Source organism: Aspergillus aculeatinus (assembly GCF_003184765.1).
Source record: "Aspergillus aculeatinus CBS 121060 unplaced genomic scaffold BO66scaffold_57, whole genome shotgun sequence".
Lineage (NCBI taxonomy): Eukaryota > Fungi > Ascomycota > Eurotiomycetes > Eurotiales > Aspergillaceae > Aspergillus > Aspergillus aculeatinus.
The window spans coordinates 47,683-68,478 of record NW_020291526.1 but is presented as its reverse complement, the minus strand read 5'-3'; the positions used below and the strand labels follow the sequence as shown (position 1 = coordinate 68,478).

At 51.8% G+C, this 20,796-nt stretch overlaps 5 protein-coding genes and 2 non-coding genes across 7 annotated transcripts; 5 read left to right on the top strand and 2 right to left on the bottom strand.

Moving 5' to 3' along the window:
- The first annotated feature begins 1,070 nt into the window (after positions 1-1,070).
- Positions 1,071-1,872, top strand: BO66DRAFT_194658 (uncharacterized protein). Its single transcript, XM_025642478.1, has one exon. It carries the CDS (start codon positions 1,262-1,264, stop codon positions 1,826-1,828), a length of 567 nt encoding a protein of 188 aa, XP_025499646.1. The 5' UTR covers positions 1,071-1,261; the 3' UTR covers positions 1,829-1,872.
- A 914-nt stretch (positions 1,873-2,786) lies between these two features.
- Positions 2,787-2,924, bottom strand: BO66DRAFT_t279. Its single transcript has one exon. It is a non-coding gene; the product is annotated as a tRNA-OTHER (tRNA).
- A 1,219-nt stretch (positions 2,925-4,143) lies between these two features.
- BO66DRAFT_t280 lies at positions 4,144-4,215 on the top strand. Its single transcript has one exon. It is a non-coding gene; the product is annotated as a tRNA-Arg (tRNA).
- A 371-nt stretch (positions 4,216-4,586) lies between these two features.
- Positions 4,587-8,247, bottom strand: pmr1 (Ca(2+)/Mn(2+)-transporting P-type ATPase PMR1). Its single transcript, XM_025646017.1, has 3 exons — positions 7,919-8,247; positions 5,316-7,809; positions 4,587-5,259 (listed from the first exon to the last, which is right to left on the bottom strand). Exons 1-3 carry the CDS (start codon positions 8,021-8,023, stop codon positions 4,685-4,687), a joined length of 3,174 nt encoding a protein of 1,057 aa, XP_025499645.1. The 5' UTR covers positions 8,024-8,247; the 3' UTR covers positions 4,587-4,684.
- Positions 8,248-8,984: 737 nt separating this feature from the next.
- Positions 8,985-11,675, top strand: BO66DRAFT_358107 (kleisin alpha). The gene is made up of 2 exons (XM_025644918.1): positions 8,985-9,724; positions 9,786-11,675. The coding sequence occupies exons 1-2, from the start codon at positions 9,461-9,463 to the stop codon at positions 11,298-11,300; spliced, it is 1,779 nt and encodes a 592-aa protein (XP_025499644.1). The 5' UTR covers positions 8,985-9,460; the 3' UTR covers positions 11,301-11,675.
- Positions 11,676-12,541: 866 nt separating this feature from the next.
- BO66DRAFT_414798 (MFS transporter) lies at positions 12,542-15,226 on the top strand (the record flags this gene model as incomplete). The annotated part of the gene is made up of 12 exons (XM_025649495.1): positions 12,542-12,582; positions 12,652-12,951; positions 13,012-13,121; positions 13,195-13,229; positions 13,312-13,556; positions 13,610-13,642; positions 13,697-13,783; positions 13,851-14,260; positions 14,315-14,426; positions 14,545-14,678; positions 14,847-14,919; positions 15,169-15,226. 12 exons carry the CDS (start codon positions 12,542-12,544, stop codon positions 15,224-15,226), a joined length of 1,638 nt encoding a protein of 545 aa, XP_025499643.1.
- Positions 15,227-17,569: 2,343 nt separating this feature from the next.
- On the top strand, positions 17,570-19,885 carry BO66DRAFT_332916 (Zn(II)2Cys6 transcription factor domain-containing protein; the record flags this gene model as incomplete). The annotated part of the gene is made up of 3 exons (XM_025644156.1): positions 17,570-17,816; positions 18,000-19,813; positions 19,868-19,885. The coding sequence occupies 3 exons, from the start codon at positions 17,570-17,572 to the stop codon at positions 19,883-19,885; spliced, it is 2,079 nt and encodes a 692-aa protein (XP_025499642.1).
- Positions 19,886-20,796: the final 911 nt, after the last annotated feature.

Here is a 20,796-nt window from a genome sequence, read left to right as displayed (position 1 = left end):
AAAATTGAAATTCGAAATAAGGTGGTCAATCTGGGGGCGTGCGATAACGAAGGGAATGAAAGAGTTGAAAAATCAAATGGGATAAAATAAACTCGGGCCCGACGATCCTCGACCGAACGGCGAACCCTTGCAACTTTCCTCAATGATAACTGCCAGCACTGGTGCATACATCAACTGTTCTCAGTACATTCATGTATTGATTGATTGATGAGGAGAGCAGTCAATCTAGAGTACTCTCATTCGTTAGTTATGAACATTTCTCATCTTCCATCTTCCATCTTTCTTCATCGACTGTGCCAAGTCAATGGCTCTCTTCAGCTTTATCTGTCCGTCAATCAGTCCACCCGCCAATGTTTCTCTCGAGTCGATTATTCCCTCGTGGCAAAAGCCGGGAAGGGACGGGGCAGACCACCCCGAAACCAGGCAAGGCTCGATATGCGCCTACAGGATGCGGTTTAGTCGGTGGCACCCCCTACCCAATCCTACTGAAATCAAATCAGCTATCTACATAGTATATTCTATGTAGACATATATCCAGAAGCACAGGGAATGCTTCCTGCGTCCTGACTGTCGCGCGACAGCGGAGGAATCCTGGGGTCAGCAAATAAGCTGATCACCCTACCCTGTCAGCCCCCGGATGACCGTCATCAGCATCAACTGCTCTCAACTTCGGTATCACAATCAAGGTTACGAGATACCATTCATCCCGCTCGCTTCCATTGGCCTCACCATTGGCGGACAAGATGTACTGCCCAGACCTGACCCTCCGATGCATCAGGACAGTCGAGGGGTCACTGAAGCAAGTGGCTTGAGAGCTGTTGGTTGTGGAGGATATAGTGCACTGGTGGTATGTACTGTCAGTACTGTCAGTACTGTACATTGACCATTCATCCTAGTGCATGTATGGATCAGCCCTCCATCACCGTCCGCCTCTCCATCAGCATTGACAATGTGATCCGGCTGGTCTGGCGAGAAGAAGAAATAAAAATTCCCCGACATTCAATGGGACAACAGGGCTCGATGAACTTGTATTTATGCCTAGGGACCTCCGGGCAGCTACGGTAGGGAGATAGCTACGTATCATGCATCCTATCGACCTCGCTTTCCCTATCGCTCCTTCCCGACGATAACAAAACGGACAGCGGTCGGCTTGAAGCATAAGATTGCATCTGAATGCCTACTTCACTACTGGCTGTAAGTAGAGGTCGCTTACTGCTGGATTTCGAGGCATCGCATTTTTGAGACTTGGCACTCCGGCACGATGTCTCCCATGAATGATATTGGTTCCGGTCCAAGCAGTCGTCCCTATACAGTACCCGCGGACCAGAAACAAGAAACAATTTCAAGGTTGCGTACGGAGACTCCTCGCCCCTGTCCCCCAGATGGACTATCACCATTACGAATGATACGAAAACTCTCTTGCGGAGGAGTGTCGATCCCAGGTTGTCCCAGGTTGTCCCAGGTTGGAAGTTTCACAGTTTCAGTCTCGCCTGCCTGCCTGCCTGTCTGCCTCCTTCCATTCTGTTTGGAGGAATCCACTCAGCCTGTTCCGTGGAACCTCAATTTGGCTGGAGGGAAAGGGAAAGATAAAGATACGGTCTTATCAAAGTTGGTTTCTCTGAGCTCATCATTGCTTGGGAACGATTGGCTGGGAGGGAACGATAAGGTGCTGCACGCCACCCAAGCCGGGCTGGGGCTCCGCTACCGCCGGAAACAGTCTAGCCCAAGCGTCAAGCGGCTCCATCGTGCTGATAACAAGAAGCTTGGCCAATGGAAGCCCCTCTGTTTGTGGGTCAAAACTTCCTCTGCGAAGGATAGACTACCCTAAATCACCCGCAGGCAGTCAGCCTGGCTATCCGTCTAGTAGCTAAGGTCTATGCGCCTTTGAATACTCCGTACATTGAAGTGCCGTTGTGCTAGAGTCTAGGGTCAATCGGACACGGCCTCATGTTGACATAGACAAGAGCATGGTGGTAAGTTACCAAGCGGAGAAGATATACGTATCCGTAGACTTCCCAAATTAAGTTGACAAACATACGAACTAGCCTTCATCCAGTAGCTCACTAAGGCAACCAGACGTAGATTAAACTACGGAGTACATAGGTCTATATCCGAATATCGGCAGGCCTTCTCCAAGGCTATTGTGCCTGGGCCATCGGGACTCAAATCGGCTCTTCCACCAACCCTGCAGTCATAGACTAGGTGACTTACCTAGAGCTTGGGTCCGGGCTGGCTGCAGAAGACAGGGTGGTACAAGCCTGGGGGCGAAGGGATGGATGGAGTCCATCTTGACCCCACCTGCCCACCCTTCTTGCTCCTCTGTCCAGTGTCCTGTGGGCACTGGATCGAACCCTCCAATCTAGGCCTCTACTGCAACGGTAGTTACTCAAGTAGTACATGAGTTTGCCGCGGACAAGGCAACGATGCTTACACCTGATCTGCTTACCAGTCATCAACGTGCATCCATTCTATCTGCCGCCATATGAGCAAAGCTGGTTTCGACCGACCGCATCAGCGGACTACACCCATACTGCCTCGTAGCGGGTTCAACGGGGTGGAAATTTTTCCGAACAAACAATCCGCCTATACCGGAGGTCTCCGAAACACTCGGCGGGCCGGCGGCGACTGCGAGAGCAGGGCGCGCAACCCGCGGAGAGGGTTCCGAGCCTTCCCGAGGCGGGCATCGGGGAAATGAGGAACGCGATGAGCCCTCCGCCCCCAATACTCATTACTAGCTCATTGAACTTCAGTAGCTGGAAATAGAACCAAAAAAAAAAAGATATCAGGGCCCGAACCGCGATTCGAACGCGGGACCTCTCGCATTTTGAGCTATAACCCGACTAGGAAAGTTAGAGATGTCTTGCTTGTGGTATGTTGTAAAGTGTGAACTTACAGCGAGAATCATACCACTAGACCATCCGGGCTGTGATGATGTAATCTACACCTGATTATGTGCTTACATACGGCGGAGAGTACAGCCCGGCGTGTCTCCACGCAAGCCTATCTTTGGGGATTTCCCCGGGCACCAAATAGCAGGCACGGGTCTCCGGATTTGAAGTGATGCTAAGGGTGGGTTGGAACATGATCTTGGAGCATCGGGTGGGTTGGTGTTTAATAAGAGGAACCAAAAAAAGAAAGGAAGAAAATTGATTGGGAAGAAAAAAAAAGGTGCTGCCCGGGGGATGGTACGTAGGAGGCAAGAAGAATTTTTGTGGGTCCGACGAAACGTGGGAACCTCTCGCATTGCGAGTTGATAACCGAGACGGAGATCTTAGATGTTGTGGCAAACATTTTGTGGTCGTGATGGCTGTGGCTCATTCGTAGGCTTGCGGGTGTGTTCTTTGGTATCTTTGCTGTGCCTTTCGGTGCTCACCTCATGTCCCTCTTGGCTACTTCGTCTCCGGACGATGCAAGTCTGCTTCGGGGCGAGTAGGGCATGCATGATGACTGGGTGCCGATCAAGGGGGGCGCGACAGGCCCCTCTGGGAGCAGACCAGGGCCAATTATCAGCCTATTTGAAGGAATCTGGGGTTGAGCATGCACTGTACCTCTCGGGGCTGGGGGGTGCTTAATCGCACGACACTGCAATCTATAGTTATCTGTCCACATGTGGCGTCTGGTCAGCCATCCATAATGGCCGTTGTCCCTTGTGTCTTATGTGCCTCAGGACTCTACATTGTGGTGATAAAGCTTGGTGTTGCGCTAGGCGCGCCGTGCGTGATGCATAATCTCCCATCCCTGCTTGCCTTCGTTGGGTATACATTACGCGTGTGGCTTATCTTTTCGTCGCAGTTGCATCCCTTGCGCGGATTTGGTGTAATTATTCAAGCGTGCAGTCTCAGTATCCATATACCTACCTGCCCTGGTACCTCTCGGATCACGTAGAGCCGCCCGCCTGGAATATATACCTACTCGGATGAGGAACAAACCCCTGCAACTTGCCATCAACACTGGTAAGCATCGAACACGAAGAAGAGAGCATCTAAGAGAGACAGTGGGCCTCATCGACAGCAATAATGCCGGAATATCACAAGATAGAAAATGTGAGTACATTGCATGATCGCAATCGAAGTGCACAAATGGCAACCACAGAGCCAAAATTAGGCGGATAGAGCATTAAAAAGAAAACCCCTACATCAGCAAGGCCTGCTGGCCCAATGGTAAGGCGCTTGACTACGAATCAAGAGATTGCAGGTTCGAGCCCTGCGTAGGTCATTTCTTTTTGCTTCTATGTCATCTTCTTTCTCAGCATCTGAGATATCCGGGCCCACTGCCTCAAGTTCCCTGTATGATCGCTAGACGGAGCAAGGTCGGACAACAGGAGCGCAGGCCAGTGGCGCCGTTTTCTTTTGTCAACAGCGCCTGCGCCATGACCCGACCCGGTATTTTCCCCAAGCCAGTTCTGCTACGTCGCCGGCAAGTCCCCCTAACCCTAACGCGTGCATACTATGGACTGGTCTGGGTTTATTATACCTGCCCAGATAGCCATACAATCTACACGCTGTCAAGTCCGGGGCATGATATCGCGCGCAAAACCCGCATAGCCAAGCTGCGTTGTTCTATTTATCAATATCAAGTAACATACACAAGAACCGTAGCATTTGTTCTATACACATATAAGCCACGATGACACTATTAACCCATAAACTTATACCTAGCCCACCGACTCATACCCATGCATCTATCAGACATTGGAGCTGTATCCCACCCCAACGGCCCGCCGCCGCTGTAACGCCATATAATACTTCCGCGCCTCGTCTACCCAGAAGACGCTGCTGGAGATGCACACCAGCTTGAAAAGGTGTGCCAGGTTCAGCGCCTCCGTCTGGAACACACGCTGTAAGAATGGCAGGTAGATGACACACGCCTGCCCAGCCAAAGAGCCCAGCACGGCGTAATTGAACATCTTGTTGCTGAATAGTGAGATCTCGCCCCGCAGGACCGACTTGCCCTCGCTGCGGCAGGTCAGGGCGTTAAACATATCGAACAGCACGAAGCATGTGAAAGTCATCGTCGTATCGTGAGCCGTGACCACGCGCGCACGCTTGCCGGGATGACCGACATCATCTACATCGCCCATCTCGTACACGTAGATGGCCAAGGTGCCGAGCATAATCACCATGGCCGAGGTCAGAACTCTCTGAATGAGTGGCCTCGTCAAGACCCGAGCTGACCTCGGGCGCGGAGGGCGGTTCATGATAGAGGGATCAACCGGCTCCACGCCCAGGGATTGTGCTGGAGGACCGTCCATAAGAATGTCTAGGTAAAATAGATCAGCAAGGGCATAGAAACGACATGGAACCAGAGTTACTTACTAATCCAGAGGATCTGCATCGCATTCAGTGGATTCTTGAAGCCCAGAGTTGTGCTCAGCAAAACAAGACTGAGGGCAGCCACGCTGGTGCTGAGTTGGAAGGTAATGAAATTCTGGATGTTGTAGAAGATGCCCTTGCCTTGCTCGATGGCTCGCAGAATGGTCGAGAAGTCGTCGTCTGTCAAGATCATATCCGCCGCCTCCTTGGCGACGTCAGTTCCCAACTTGCCCATAGAGATCCCAATATCCGCCTTTTTCAGGGCCGGTGCATCGTTGACACCATCCCCAGTCATGGCTACCACATCCCCGCGAGCCTGCAAGGCGCGAACCAGCTTCATCTTGTGGTCTGGACTCGTGCGGGCGAAAATCGAAGTCGAGGCAATTGCCTGGGAGAGTTCGGTCGTGCTCATCCGCTCGATTTCCTCACCGCTGATGACGGGCCGGGACCCAGGGGTATCATTGACGGGCATTCCTAGTTTCTTAGCGATAGCAACTGCAGTAGTCTCGGCATCTCCAGTGATCATAATGATCCGCACGCCCCCGGCCATCAATCGCCGGATAGACTTGTGTACATCCTTGCGGGGAGGGTCATTCATTCCTACCAGCCCAGCAAAGACAAGCCCGGTATACCGCTCATCGTCATCGCCTTGACTGGTGCGTGACGCAGGCGTACCCGACCGGCTGCCAAGAGTCCTTCCTTTACCACCGTCTCTCGATACACCGCTAGCAAAACCAAGGACTCTTAAGCCTTCTGATGCCATCTGCTCGGCCGCATGCCGCACGGCTTGTCGTCGAGGTTCATCTAGAATCACCTCCCGCCCGTCCTTGGTCAGGTAGGTATCGCAACGCGCCAAGACCTGCTCAAGTGCACCCTTGATGTAGGCCATATTAGTGCCCCCTGGAGCGGCAAGTGAGGATGATTCGCTAGGTGTGCCGCTGCCGATAATGACACCCATCCATTTGCGCTCGGAACTGAAAGGTGTCTCCGCAACACGAGCGCTAATTCGATCGCGAACATCGTCCTCACCAAATATATCAAGTAGATCGAGGATCGCAACATCTGTCGGCTGCCCAACCCATCTGCTCCGAACGCTTCCCGAAGCCCCTTCATCAGTTGAGGACAGCACGGCAGCGGAGGATGCGCTAGCCGGAGAATTCGCATGTACACGAGACAATCTGGCATTATTGGCGATGTTACCAATGCGAAGCACGGTCCGAGCCGCGGGCCCTGGAGTCAGTGACGTGATGTCGCTATGAACCTCAAATGGCTCCGAGCAATCGAAGTGCCACATCTTAGTTACAGTCATGTGGTTGAGAGTCAGCGTGCCGGTCTTGTCGCTACACACAACGTTGACCGATCCCAAGGTCTCGACACTGGGTAGCCTTCGCATGATAGCCCCTCTCTTGGCCATGCGCAAAACCCCCAAAGCTAAAGTTACCGTTACAATAATCGGAAGACCTTCTGGAATCGCAGCAACTGCGAGCGAAACACCAATAGTGAACATCTCGAGAAGCTTCCGACCCTGGATCAAGCCGATCACAACAATCAGTGCGATGACCCCAAAGGAGATGTAGCTCAGCTCTTGGCCGAGCCGATCCATTGATAGCTGCAGCGGAGTCCGTGGACTTTCAATTTCCTGTAGCGACATGGAAATGCTACCAAACTCGGTCTGCGCACCAGTTCCGATGACAATCCCCTGCCCATACCCGGAGCGTACTAAAGTTCCCATGAAAGCGATGTTGTGCTGCTCATTCAAACGAATATCTGCCCCAACCGCGCCGCTGGCAGGTGCATCATAGAACGGTGATCGCGGTGGTTGAATCGGGAGTGACTTCGAACTGCGAATGGCGTCGGAGTATTTGACCACTGGTTCGTTTTCGCCAGTCAAGTTGGATTCGTCAATGGCCAAGTCCGTGGCTGCCGTGATTCGAATGTCGGCTGGGATGCGGTCTCCGACGGTGAACAGGACCAAGTCACCAGGCACCAACTCGTTTGCTGGAACTGTGGTTGACGCTTTGACGGCGTTGGAAATAGATGGGCTCTTGCTTTGAAGCTCCTGTAATTCGATCTCCACAGTGGCTGCCGCGCCCGAGTTTGCTATGGGAGGACTATTCGAAGGAATATCGCGAATCAGGTGCGCATGATGTGGGACGAGACGGTTTAGGGCTTCCAAGGACTTTTCCGACCGGTATTCCTGGACGAAACCGACGCTGACGACGATAGTGACGGCGAGGGTAATGCTAATCGCATCGTCGTAATTACCCATGACGAAGGATACTCCCGCGGAGGCCAGAAGGAGCAGAATTAGGGTCTCACGGAATTGCTTCAAAAACCGAAGCCAGATAGGCTCCGGGTCTTCATGAGGTAGTTCGTTCGGTCCATCGCGTGCGAGGCGAACCTCTGCCTCCGCCGGAGTGAGTCCATGAATGAGCGAGGTCTGCAATCGCTCGGCGGTTTCTTGTGGGCTTAGCAGCGAATACGTAGAGGTGGATGTCTATCCAGTGCGTGACGCTTGAGATTAGTCGTGCCCATGAACCACATAAATCGCTGCAGACGGATCATGGAATGCGACGGTCGTCGAAGTCAAACTTTCGTCCACTTACTGAGGGGGAGATAGTAGAACGTACACCTGCAGGTGTCGTCGATTGGGGCCTCAAATCGATCTGGGCATTATGAAGAGGTAGCGAGGGCGTTTCGGACCTTGACATCTCTCATGCTTTGTCGAAAGAAAGGGAAGAAAAATAAGGCCCAAGAAGATCAAGCACCAGCTCTTACCATCCCGTCGGGAACCAAATTTCAACTTGAAGGAGTGTATGGTTGAGGGGGATGTGTGGCTTTTAGGGGAAGAAAGGGTGAATGTTCCAGATCGCAGGAAAATTCCAAGACGGCGGGCACGGCGAGAAAGCCACGTTCTAGTACTCGTAGGCGCGAGCTGGCCGTAACTGCATCGATAATAGTTCAATTGGATTAAGCCAGGATGGGGGGAGGGGGGGGGGGTCACTGGTCAGTGGTCACTAACATGTGGACACAGGGACAGGACAGGGCCGTGCTGCGAGGGGAGGGTCGGCTTGCGGGCACTGATTAGTAGTCGTGTCTATGTATGTACTCAGTATATGACCTGAGTTTAAAGAAGTAATGGTCGGAGAGTCACGATAACAGAAATCAAGTGCAAGGCGCAAACGATTTACAGAAGGGGATGAGATTCAAGGTTGTTATGCAAGCAGGTCAAATACGAAGCAAAGTGACCAAGCTACAAGCTAAAATCATTATTGAGTATTGAATCGGACCTTCAACCGCACTCCAAGACGGGCTCAGCTCGAGTCTTTTGCTGCCTCTTTGGGACAGGCTTTCTTTTCGCTTTCCCCGATGCAGACTAGTGTTTCCGGATGACGCGTTGATCCGTGGATGCCGCACTAGGACTAGTGCGAGCCGCAGTGCAACTGCTTGAGTGTCTGCTTACATAACAGACACAAAGCTGGGTGACACCACGTGACCCCAGCCATTTTGTCTTACCGCCAATCAGCTGACATGGGTTCGAGAGGGGAGGGGAGGCGGGAGGCTGGGCAACCACAGCTCAGCTCAGTTTACTACCTGCCAGTGGTAATAAATGTTGTAGTACCGTATCAGTATCAGCCCGAGTCAATCAATCAGTCCCTTCCGCCTTCCAGGAAACGCGCTCCCTCTTGTTTCCTCTCATCCCATCCCATCCCACACCCACCACACCACCACCTTTCATCCTCCCACTTCACACCCCCCCCCAACCGCCTGCTTTTCTCCATTCAACTCAACCACCTCTCAGCCTACTGTTTCCCCTCCAACCTATTTGTTGTCGGGCTTACGCTGAGGTCGCAATCAACGCGACTACTATCCAATCACATTTACCCACTACCTGATTCAAATCTGTCGGGTCCGTGTGGTCGCACCTCCTCAAAACGCCGTAGGGGGCGAGCACCACTCGCTGATCCTTTTGTTTTCGACTCCCGGCGCGTCATCGTACGTTGGTTGCCAGGGAACTTATCACCACACATCAAACCCCCCACCACCCCCCCCCGGCACCGGGCGGACTTCTTTTTGGAAGGGTTCTGCTATCGTTGGCTTCCTCTACTCATCAAACTTGGCTTGATCTTTACTATTTCTGCGCCAATATGTTCTACTCGGAGACGCTTCTTTCGAAGACCGGGCCGCTGGCCCGCGTCTGGCTGTCCGCTAACCTAGAACGCAAGCTTTCGAAGTCGCATATCCTGCAGTCCGATATCGAAAGCAGTGTTAGCGCCATCGTCGACCAAGGACAGGCGCCCATGGCATTGCGACTCAGTGGTCAGCTGCTGTTGGGTGTGGTCCGTATCTATAGCCGCAAAGCGCGCTATCTCCTGGATGATTGTAACGAGGCTCTTATGAAAATCAAGATGGTACGTCTTGTCGTTTCATTAATTGATTCATCTCTTGTTTTCTAACCACCTAACGGTGTAGGCCTTCCGCCTAACAAACAACAATGACTTGACAACCACGGTCGTCGCCCCCGGTGGCATCACATTGCCGGACGTCCTCACCGAATCCGATTTGTTTATGAACCTGGACTCTGCTCTTCTCATCCCGCAGTCGCTCAATTTGGAACCTGAAGGCAAGCGACCAGGATCTATGGATTTTGGAAGCCAACTTCTTCCCGATACTGGCTTGCGGCGCTCGGCCTCACAAGAACCTGCGCGCCTCGAAGACCACACGCTGGTTGATCTGGACCTGGGAGAAGATGAGACACCACTGGGTCACGATTTTAGTATGGAAGTTGGTCGAGATGCGCCCGCCCCTCGCCCCGTTGAAGAGGATCTTTTCAGCGATGGTGGGAAATTCAACGATGTCGACAATTTGCAATTGGACCTAGATCTTGGCGAAGACGACGCTCCCTTGGACAAAATGGATCTTGGCGATGACGGCTTTCACGATAACCTCATGCAATTGGACGACCCTATGGACCTCGGCGACGCCGAAGAAGCTGTTCCTGATGCCGATGAGCGATTTGAGCGCGAAAGTACTGTCCTGACCGATATGTCGGAAGAACGAGTCAATAGGCTCCTCGATTCGGACGAGGAGGCCGCCGCGAACGAAGAGAGAGACGAGGAAGCCGGGGAGGAGACAATCGCCCAGCACGAACAACGGGCGAAGCGTCGCAAGGTCGTTATCATGGGCCTGGACTCGGTAGCCGATCGCCCTCAGCACGAAATGAAAGAACAGGCTAAGGACTGCGCGCACATTATGAAGCCTTCGTCGTGGCTACCCCGGGACCCCGTGCTTTTGACTTTGATGAATATGCAAAAGAACGGTGATTTTGTGTCGAGTGTGCTCGGCGGTGACCGGGGACGCGGTTGGGCGCCTGAACTTCGGGACCTGCTTTCTTTCGACACAGTTCAGAAGGCTGGGGAGTTGAAGCGGAAGCGTGACAGTGGAATCGCAGACATGGACGTGGAGGCGGCTACCGCCCCGGCTTTGGAACTCGGCGAAGAAGAAACAATTTTGCCAATTGACGAGGGTGTGGGTATGGACTCTACACTCCACCAGCGCTCGGATATCGATTTTCCAGGTGACGAGGAAGACAACCACGCCCTGCACCTGAGTGAAGATGAAGGAATGGGTCACACACTGGAGGAAGCCGACGATGCGATTGTTCAAGATAGCGGACCGGTCTCTCTGGGCACGAAGCACGCTGTCCACATTCTTCGCGAACGCCTTGGAGAATCTGCTGAGGCGCAGAAGAAGAGCGTCAAGTTCCAGGAAATCCTGCCCGAGAAGAAGGCCTCCAAGGCGGATGCGACTAAGATGTTCTTCGAGGTCCTCGTCCTTGCTACCAAGGATGCGGTTCAGGTTGAACAACGCCCTGACACTGTCGGTGGTCCTATCAAGATCCGTGGCAAGCGGGCTCTCTGGGGCTCATGGGCCGAGGAGGGAGCCAGCGAAGAGGCGGCTTCGCAGGTAACGCCGGCCACCGCCTAAATTGTGAGATGACTTTCTCTCTGTGTGTTCATGTACATCTTTGACTGTGGTTCGAGTGAGCAGGTGGGGTAGGAGTGAATGAGAGTGCTGGCGAGCGAGAGAGAGAGAGAGAGAGTGTGTGTGTATTTGTGGGCTGTGATGCCCTTGGGACTGATCACTTTGTGTGTCGGCGATTGTTCTATTGTGGAATTGATTGGCGTTTTGGGGGTATTCTCTTTCCTTGGGACTGAAAAGGCGGCTATTGAATCAATTGTGTTTAAGAGCCGGGATCTTGCTCTGCGGGTTGTGGGGCGAAGACTGTGTTTGGGCGATAGCTAGGTTTTCTTTGAAGTATAATAGAAGCCATTTTCCGTAAGAATGAATTCTGGTCAAATGGGTGATGTACGGAGTACAATGGATGCACTGCAATTACGTAGTTCTGGATGATAGCATGACAGCGGATGTCGGCCAGCTCCCTAACCTAAGGGACTATATCTGGAAATTGGTATCAACTAATCAACTTATCATTCGAGTACGTACGTACGTACTGTACGTACTGTACGTATTTGTAGTTAGTCATTCGGAGTCAACCGATAAGTCAAAATAATAATGAGTGAGTGGGCTGCTCGGTCTTTGCTCAAAGCCGAGGGGCGAGACTACTCGTACTAAAGACCGAGACACACTGTCGAACCTGCAAACGATCAGCGCGATAAGCTAATGCTCTTGGCCGGGCCCTCTTTTAAGTTAATCGTGATATGTAAGCCATTAGGAGTAACTAACTACGTACCAGTTGAATTCATCATTTGCACCCCGCGGAACAGCTCTCCTCATTCGGCTCAAGGCTCGCTTTCCTGGTCGGAGTGGGGATTCCGTCTCTTGCTCAGTACTAGCTGCCATTTCCCCGACTTTCTCTCGGTCAATCCCTCCTCACCTTTTCGTCCCCCTCGTTCTTCTGCAACTGACACCTCAGTTCCTTTTCTATGCCCATGCCTATCGCATTGACCAAGCCGTCACAAGCTTTAGTGAGAGTAATTCTCCGATACTTGTCAGTTCCCGTCGAATTGGCCTGCAGATCGCTTCCCGGTTCTGCAGAAGATATACTCCGTATTCCGCAGCAACTGGCATTCAACTCGACGAAGTTCATCCGGCAATAAGAACACACAGAGAATAAGGATCGCATAAACTCGGGAGACTCATTAGATCGCAAATCTTGATTGTTTCCATGGTCGCATAAAGTCCTTCATCTAGTCCAGACCGACACCATGTCTGAATCTGGGCAGGCCGAGGAGGTCTCTCGAGAGACGTCCGGTCTATATCTCGACCGAAGCTCCGCGAGTTCGCATCAAGATATCGGAAACTATGCGACTGCCAGGAATCCGGAGTTTGAGGTTGATGGGGCTTATGCTCCCATCACAGGTCGCGTCACGTCACATGAGAGCCAGATGCGCCGAGTGCACTCGCGTAGCTACTCCCTGACTGATGGCTATAGCTATAACATGCCAGACGACGACGAGGTCGAGAAAATACCAAGTCGAAAGGAAGGGCTAGCTGCTGATGACCCTGATGCTTTCATTGTCGGCTGGGACGAGCATGACCCGATGAACCCGCGCAACTTCAACACCTTGCGGAGATGGCTGATTGTGATTATCTGCTCTCTAGGCTCGCTTTGCGTGTAAGTGTCCAACCCCGGGGCATGTATCTGATTAACGCTGATATGACCGTCTGTCTGAAGGACCTGCACATCGTCCATGTACACTGTCACCTACAGCCAGCTAATAGAGGAGTTCAACTGCTCTCGGCTGGTCGCAACGCTGGGGTTATCATTCTTCATCTGGGGCCTTGGTAAGTCAGTCCGATGAGTTTGAAGGACCGTCCCCTCCAGAGTGTGGGCAATGTTAACCTAGAATCCTTGAAGCGGTCGGGCCGCTTTTCCTAGCTCCTTTGTCCGAGGTTTGTGCAACTCTCTGCTCCCTGTTCTGGGACCTGGACTGTCAGCGCGCATAAACAGACAAATCGACTGACATCCCAGTAGTTTTATGGTCGACGATATATCTACATCTGCTCATTCTCATTCTTCTTGATCTGGCTCGTACCCTGTGCAGTAGCCAAAAATATCCAAACATTGATTATCTGTCGCTTCTTTGGTGGCATTGCTGGCAGTGCGTTTTTGAGTGTCGCCGGTGGTACTGTAGGCGACCTGTTTGCCCGCCATGAGCTTAGCGCACCAATGATGCTATACACCAGCTCTCCCTTCATAGGACCCGAGCTGGGTCCACTGTAGGTTCTTGGTCACTATAACATGACGCTGCAAGGCATGCTGACAACTCCAGTGTTGGTGGGTTCATCAACCAATTTACCAGTTGGTTAGCTTTCTTCCCTGCTCAACCAACGAATTTTCTTGGCTGACTGTCTTACAGGCGCTGGACATTCTATGTCCTCCTGATATGGACAGGCATTCTGTTAATCCTGATTGTTTCCTCTGTGCCAGAAACGTATCATCCTGTGTAAGTGGCATTTTCTGTATCGTACCTTGATCTTGCCCATGACCGCCACCTGATATCGGTCATGCAGTTTGCTCAGACGCAAAGCCCGGAAGTTGCGCACAGAGACAGGCGATGAGAGGTGGCAGGCGCCGATTGAAAAACTGCAACGTTCGGTAGCACAGACAGTTTTGCGGTCTACTTACAGACCGCTGCTCCTGCTGACCATGGAGCCAATGTGTTTGAACCTTTGCATCTTCTCAGCTATTCTGCTGGGTATTCTCTATCTGTTCTTTGGTGCATTTCAGCTGGTCTTCGAAAACGTTTATGGCTTTGAGCTGTGGCAGCGCGGTCTCTGCTTTCTCGGCCTCTTCGTCGGTATGCTCCTTGCCATTTTCACGGACCCATTGTGGCGCCGTAACTATGTCCGCTTGGAGGAAAATCACGAGAAGGCGACTGGGAAGTTGGATGACTTCCAGCCAGAGTGGCGGCTCCCACCAGGTATGTTTGCCATGCTCTAAGTTTGATCAGCTTCTGATGGCAATGATAATGCAGCAATTGCCGGGGGTCCCCTTGTCACCATCGGCCTATTCATATTTGCCTGGACAATTTATCCCCACGTGCACTGGATCGTACCACTCATCGGCAGTGCTTTCTTTGGAGCAGGGTAAGTTTCTGCATTGTGTGAGCTTCCTGCTTGTACCAATATTCATGCGCCCCTCGTTCAGACATGGTCTTCTTTGGAGCTTCTTCGCCTCTCATCAATTCTGACTCGTCGCTCTTAGGACCATTCTCGTATATTCGGGGATCTTCACTTTTCTCGTTGACGCGTATCCGACCTATGCTGCCAGTGCCCTGGCCGCGAACAGCTTTGCGCGCTCTATCTTTGGCGGAGTTTTCCCTCTTTTCGGTATTCAAAGTATGTCCCCTCTGTTTCAGCTCGAACGGAAAGCCTGGGGGTGGTAAATTCATGCGCAATCAAACCGAGTGTCGTCGTCTACTTCCAAGCCTGTTTGATTCCACGCTGAGATCTGCCATCCTTGGAGGAAATGCATCCTGATCGCCGATCGCTGACACATGACTCCAGTGTACAATAACCTGGGCTATCACTGGGCAACATCGCTTCTTGCTTTTCTGACCCTTATTATGGCACCATTCCCGTAAGTACTCCTTGTTGCGTGTTTGATGGTTATGTCTGTGTCGTCTTGTCTGCCTTCAATGCCAACTCTGCAATGTCGTTGGGCGGACCGCCGATGCCCCCTTGCATAGAGATCTGCAGCGGCGGCAACATGACATGTCTAACGCCTGAAAGCACATCCACGTCTCTTTCTCTCCGGCAGCAATCTTACTATCCCTGGAGTCAATCTGGCTATGAGTGCTGACTGTAATGCTTCTTTACCTCTGATTAGGTACATATTCTACCTTTATGGCAACCGCATTCGGAAGAAGAGCCGATTTGCTGCATGATCGTCCCCACTATATCTCCAAGAATTTCGAAGATGTAGACATCGTCTTACCGGGAAGCACTTTTCCGGCTAGATCTGGTCGATGAAAGACAACATTCAATAAGTTCTTGGATGATGTATACGGAACAATAATGACGGCCTGCAGCAAACACAGGTACTACTATTGCAGAGCTTGTTTCTAACGACCGATGATGACCCGAGGCGGCTGGGGCGACCTTGGCGGTTCTAGCTGATAGATCACAGCCGCCACAAAACAATTCTAGAAATAAAGCTGGACGGGTTAGAGTCACGTCACACCGTTCTTCCAGCGGACCAATCGTTAGTGAACACCAGCTTCCATCCATCCATCCATAACATCCATATTTACATTGTCAGAACTATACTTTGACGAATCCATAACATCCCACACTTCTCAACCAACTTCTGTCCTTTCCCCTACCTTTGCAACGCGCAGAATAGAACATCACATCATTTCTAATAACCGAGGCACACTGCACCCCATGTAAACCTACCTGACTGAGGCTTCAGAGCAAAGAGCAACAGTCATATCGGGCAGGATCGGGCGGCCAGGGCCAACCCGACGGAAAAACCCGGGGTAAGACTTATACAGCCAAGATATGATTGGTGCGCCGGTTCATCTTTGAGGCATTTGTTTCCTCTGCAGTCATGCTTTTTTTTTTTTTTTTTTTTTTACTTGTGTTTGCTTTTCTCGGTTCCTGGGAGGTCAGAGGCTTTACACGTGGGAGAATTCTGATAATAAAGCCCACAGGAATGCATAGGAACGGAGGATATTTATACTCAGGTAACGTATGGTACAGGCGGTAGTAAACCGGTAACTTTGAGGAAACTGCGAGGGACGCTCCAATTACTCAGACAATTGTATAGTTAGGTCAACAGTGAGGAATATCTGCTTCAATCAGGCAATTGGGATGGTAACATGTAGTTCAGAGTGTACTTACTGTACTACTAGGTACCCTAGTACCTTACACTATAGAAGTGTCGAGCTCTTTAATCTATTGAATGTCCTTTCCAAACGATCATGGAATAGTGGCGGTGCAACACGGGAGATCAGATCCGTATCTCGAGTACTAGATATAGTCTGTTGTTGGAGAGTGATGATGTCTTTCTTCCTCGAATGTCACATGCGACAGCCATTTCCATATCTTGACATCTGCACATCTTCACGTCTTCACGTCTTCACATCTTCACATTTTCACATGGCTGGACAGCTCTCACAGTCCCAAGCCCCCTTCATCCTAAAAACAGACCGCAACAACATCCTTTTCATCTAAAGATCGGTGAGAGTTGAGCGACACGCGACAGCCTGATAGACCGATTGCTTGCATGTATGCATGCAGAAGTGTCTGGTATCTAAATCTGGTACGGTAACCGTAACCGAAACTCCAAACCAACCGACGCTTCGATCGCAGCCATCCTTGACGCCCTCGTGTCTGTCGGTTTTTCCCTTGTTTCTTCTTTCTGTCAATTCCCTCATTTCTGTCGCTAACTCACCACTTCTTCTTGTGTTCTGACATTCTCACCCCCGCGTTTTATCCTTCTACTTCCCCCCCTCCCCCCCTCCTCTTGAGTCTTTTACCCCTCCTGTTGCAAATCCCCTCTCTCCCCTCTCTCCCCTCCTCCTGCTCCTCCCCCCGGGTTCGGTGCCTTATAACTCCTCCCCGACCGACTCTTGATGCGCGCCTGTTCTTGGGTTTCTTGGGTTTTCCCCGCAGCCTTAACAAATTGAGCCCAGTCTTCGCTCTCCACTTCAACTTACCCTACCACAATTACGAATTAACGATCCTTTCCCTTTCCCTTCGAACTGTCGCTCGCGTGACTGTGAAAGTATTGTCAGGATCTTAGTCCTACACAGCAATCTCAATACTCTCGTCGCATTTGACCCCCCTCGATCGAGTTGCAGACCACCTCGTCATCTTACCCTCGGTCCCGCACGCAAGGTTCCCTTCAGCTCTCCTCTCCTCCGCCCGTCCGTCCTCTACAACCCTCCGTTTTGCGGCCGATTCCGCTCTTCGCTCCGTTCTCGCACTTCGACCTTATTGTTGAATATACACCGTCCGTGCTTGGATTTCCATGCGCCTAAACCACGAAACAAACCACATACCTGCTCTTTCCAGATCGATTCTCTGGAGGACGCCCGAGAGATCGTACTCGAAAGGGGATACACCGTGGCGCTGAGGCTGTGATACCTCCTCGGCTATATCGCTCACGTTCGAACATTGAGGTGGCAAAGCTTCCTTTCGACAGGAAACTGCACGTGCGCAACTCGGCTCTCACCCTAAACCGACTTACCGAGTCACCGCTCCGTCGGGCTATTCATGCCGAAATGGACGTGGACGCCAAGGAGAAGAGCTCCCCAGCCCCTTCGGTAGAGCCGACTGGTCCCAATCACGACATCAGGTCGGCCGATGAGCAGTCGGAAACCCCCAAGACGGAGGTGAACGGCAACGAGAAGGACAAAGGCGTCGTGTCGCTTGGGCAAAAGGCAGCCAATGCAAAGGACCCGTCGAGGCCGCGGAGGAAAAAGGCGCGCAGGGCTTGTTTCGCTTGCCAGCGGGCGCATTTGACTTGCGGTATGACTGACCTTGTCTTTAGCTTTCCTTTTCTCTTCCCCTCTTGCATTGGACATTCTCGTGCTTTTCTTCGTATCTAGCTGCTTAGGCGCTCTAATTCGCGCTTCCCGAGTGACACGTCGCGGAGCAGCGAATGTGTAGCTGGATTAAGGACGTGCAACTAATCGAGCTTTTTGCGCACAGGTGATGAAAGACCCTGTCAGCGGTGTATCAAGCGTGGGTTACAAGATGCATGTCAGGATGGGGTCCGGAAAAAGGCGAAGTACCTCCATGATGCGCCCGACGGAGCCTTGATGCCGGGTATCGGTGGAAACTTCTACAACAATCCCCTGCGCAATAATAGTTTGCCGTTGTCAAGAAACGGCGCCAACGCCGTCAACGCGGCCGCGCCGCCGAACTCTGGAGCCAACTTCTATCCAACTCCCCAATCTACGTCCTACAATGTCTACCAAGAGAACCCAATGAATCAGGCCTCGTTCCCATCGCAGTCGCCCGTCTCACCGTCCTACAATCTGAAGGCCACTCCTACCGTTCGAAACAGCAGCCTTTCGTCAGTCAATCAACAGCCAACGACCACGAGTGCTTCGGGTCCGCCTACCCAGAACCCCAACCCGTTCGCCGGTCCATTCTTCGATCCCAGTGACCCCGCATTATTCAACTTTGATCTTTCTAGCATGAACTTCGAAAACCGGTACGGTGCGCTGGAGTTTGGTATGCTGGGACACATGGCGACAGGTGCTGGGGACTCGCCTAGCGATTCAGCCACGCAGCGCGGTTCTATGGGTCGCAGTGGCTCTGCCCAGTTTGCGTCGACTCCAATCACCGGAGGGCCGGGGTTCGGGGAAAGTCCCGGCAACCAGCAGCCGTTCATGTTCGGTGACCCGCTATTAAACGAATGGCCGAGCAGCCAGGCTCCGGGCCAGGCGCATGTTAATGTTCCCAGCGTCTACCCTCAGTCTAGTCAAGGGAACGTGATACCCGGACACTTATCCAAAGCCGATGCGCCTCATGCGTTTGCGATCGAAAGCGGCCCGGGCCATTTCAACAGCCCTGGCGCAACAACTAGTCCTCAAATGACGAGCGGCTTCGAAGAGTCTCCGTTTAGCGCCGCTGTTGCCAGTAAGGCGAATGGCCTGGTTCCAACCAATCAACGACCCGCCATCACGACACCCAGTCTGAAGCACCAGAATCTGCATGTGGGAGTGCGCCGGCGACAAAGGAATCCATCCTCGATCTACGAGAGTGTAAAGGAGCCCTACGCATACACTAGTCGCTTCCACAATCTCACTGCCTTCATTCAACGGAGATTTCCTCCCCAGAAGACCTTACAAATTGCCAAGGCGCTGGCATCAATTCGACCCTCGTTCATCGCGACAACAAAGACGTTAAACAGAGACGATCTCATTTTCATGGAGAAGTGCTTTCAGCGGACCCTTTGGGAGTACGAGGACTTTATTAACGCTTGCGGAACGCCTACGATTGTCTGCCGTCGGACGGGTGAGATTGCCGCGGTGGGCAAGGAATTCAGTATTCTGACTGGGTGGAAGAAGGATGTGCTTCTGGGCAAGGAGCCAAATCTAAATGTGAATACGGGGGGCACATCAGTTCCAAGCTCAGGGGCCTCCTCCCGCAGTTTCACTCCGCGCGGGTCTGCGGGCGAGAATCAAACCCCAGGGCGGCCGCACCCCGTCTTTCTTGCCGAATTACTGGATGATGACAGCGTGGTGCAATTTTACGAAGATTTTGCCCGCTTGGCGTTCGGAGACTCCCGCGGCAGTGTGATGCGGACATGCAAATTGTTAAAGTACAAGACGAAAGAGGATATGGAGTTGGCATCAGAAGATAACCAACGATGGAACAATCACCTGCGTAAGGGTGGAATCGCTAGCGAGGCTGGAATGAATCAGCTGGGGTTTAAGGATGGCAAGGTTGACTGCGCCTACTGCTGGACAGTGAAGCGCGACGTATTCGACATTCCAATGCTGATTGTGATGAACGTGAGTTTACCTAACCCCGATCTAACCTTGGATCATATGCTAATACTCCACCAGTTTCTTCCGTGCATCTGATTTGTGCATGATGATTGAATGGTTGTCAGAGTCATGGCCCATACTGCATACTTCGAGATGTTTATTGCTTGTCTGCTATTTCTGCTTTTCCTCAGTACCATACCCCGGCCGGATTGACACCAAAAGTAACCTTAATGAGCCTTGATTTGTTTTTGACGTTCTTTTCAAGACGGCTGTATTTTTGGAGGCTGTCTGGTTTGTGACTTTGTTCCTTTCTGTATCGGTACATATTGATGCACCGCATGATTCCCATGGAGCCTGCTCTTATTCTGTGTTTATTAAGGTGGGATTTGCGATAGAGTGGTGGGTGGACGTATTTCATTGTTGTGGATCATACCTGCAATCCCTTGTTTTCCTCCTTACGGAGACATGTATCTGATCATCATATTATCGCGATCTATATGTGGATTGAAGCACATTCGACAGGGAGCGAATTCAGGAATGAGAACGATTATCGAAGTGAAGGAGTGAGTGAGGGGACGTTTCAATACAAATGCATTAATAGCAACAAGAAATACTCTCTGTACGCCTCGTAAGCTGATGACTTTTTAGTCATGTGGTGAGCTCGAGGCCTTGCTGGGTTGGCTGGCTTGATAGCACGACTGTGACTTATAGCAACTATGGTTTGGTCGATAGACTGGCCTACGCACGTGCCGGTTTGGAAGCCCAACTTTAGAACAATTTCTACCCAGCCCAAATCAACACATCTTGTCACAAGCCAAGCGAACATCGTGGAATTCGACATTTAAGCCAATAAACTGTCTAAACCCAAGCAAAAGCGGAGGGGGGTCCATGGGTTCCAGAGAGCAAAATTGCTAAAGAAAAAAAGCAAATCGCAATCTCCCCCCAATCCACTAAGTAAAACACCCATCTCAACCAGTCCCAGCCAGTCCCCCCCCCCCTGGGAGCCT

Bases quoted from the DNA above. Each gene is read 5' to 3' on its own strand.
- BO66DRAFT_194658 (XM_025642478.1), top strand. From the start codon at position 1,262: ATGTCTCCCATGAATGATATTGGTTCCGGTCCAAGCAGTCGTCCCTAT.
- pmr1 (XM_025646017.1), bottom strand. From the start codon at position 8,023: ATGTCAAGGTCCGAAACGCCCTCGCTACCTCTTCATAATGCCCAGATC. The intron at 7,810-7,918 runs GTAAGTGGACGA...CGCACTGGATAG, and splicing joins GTTCTACTATCTCCCCCTCA to ACATCCACCTCTACGTATTC. The intron at 5,260-5,315 runs GTAAGTAACTCT...TATTTTACCTAG, and splicing joins GATGCAGATCCTCTGGATTA to ACATTCTTATGGACGGTCCT.
- BO66DRAFT_358107 (XM_025644918.1), top strand. From the start codon at position 9,461: ATGTTCTACTCGGAGACGCTTCTTTCGAAGACCGGGCCGCTGGCCCGC. The intron at 9,725-9,785 runs GTACGTCTTGTC...CTAACGGTGTAG, and splicing joins CTCTTATGAAAATCAAGATG to GCCTTCCGCCTAACAAACAA.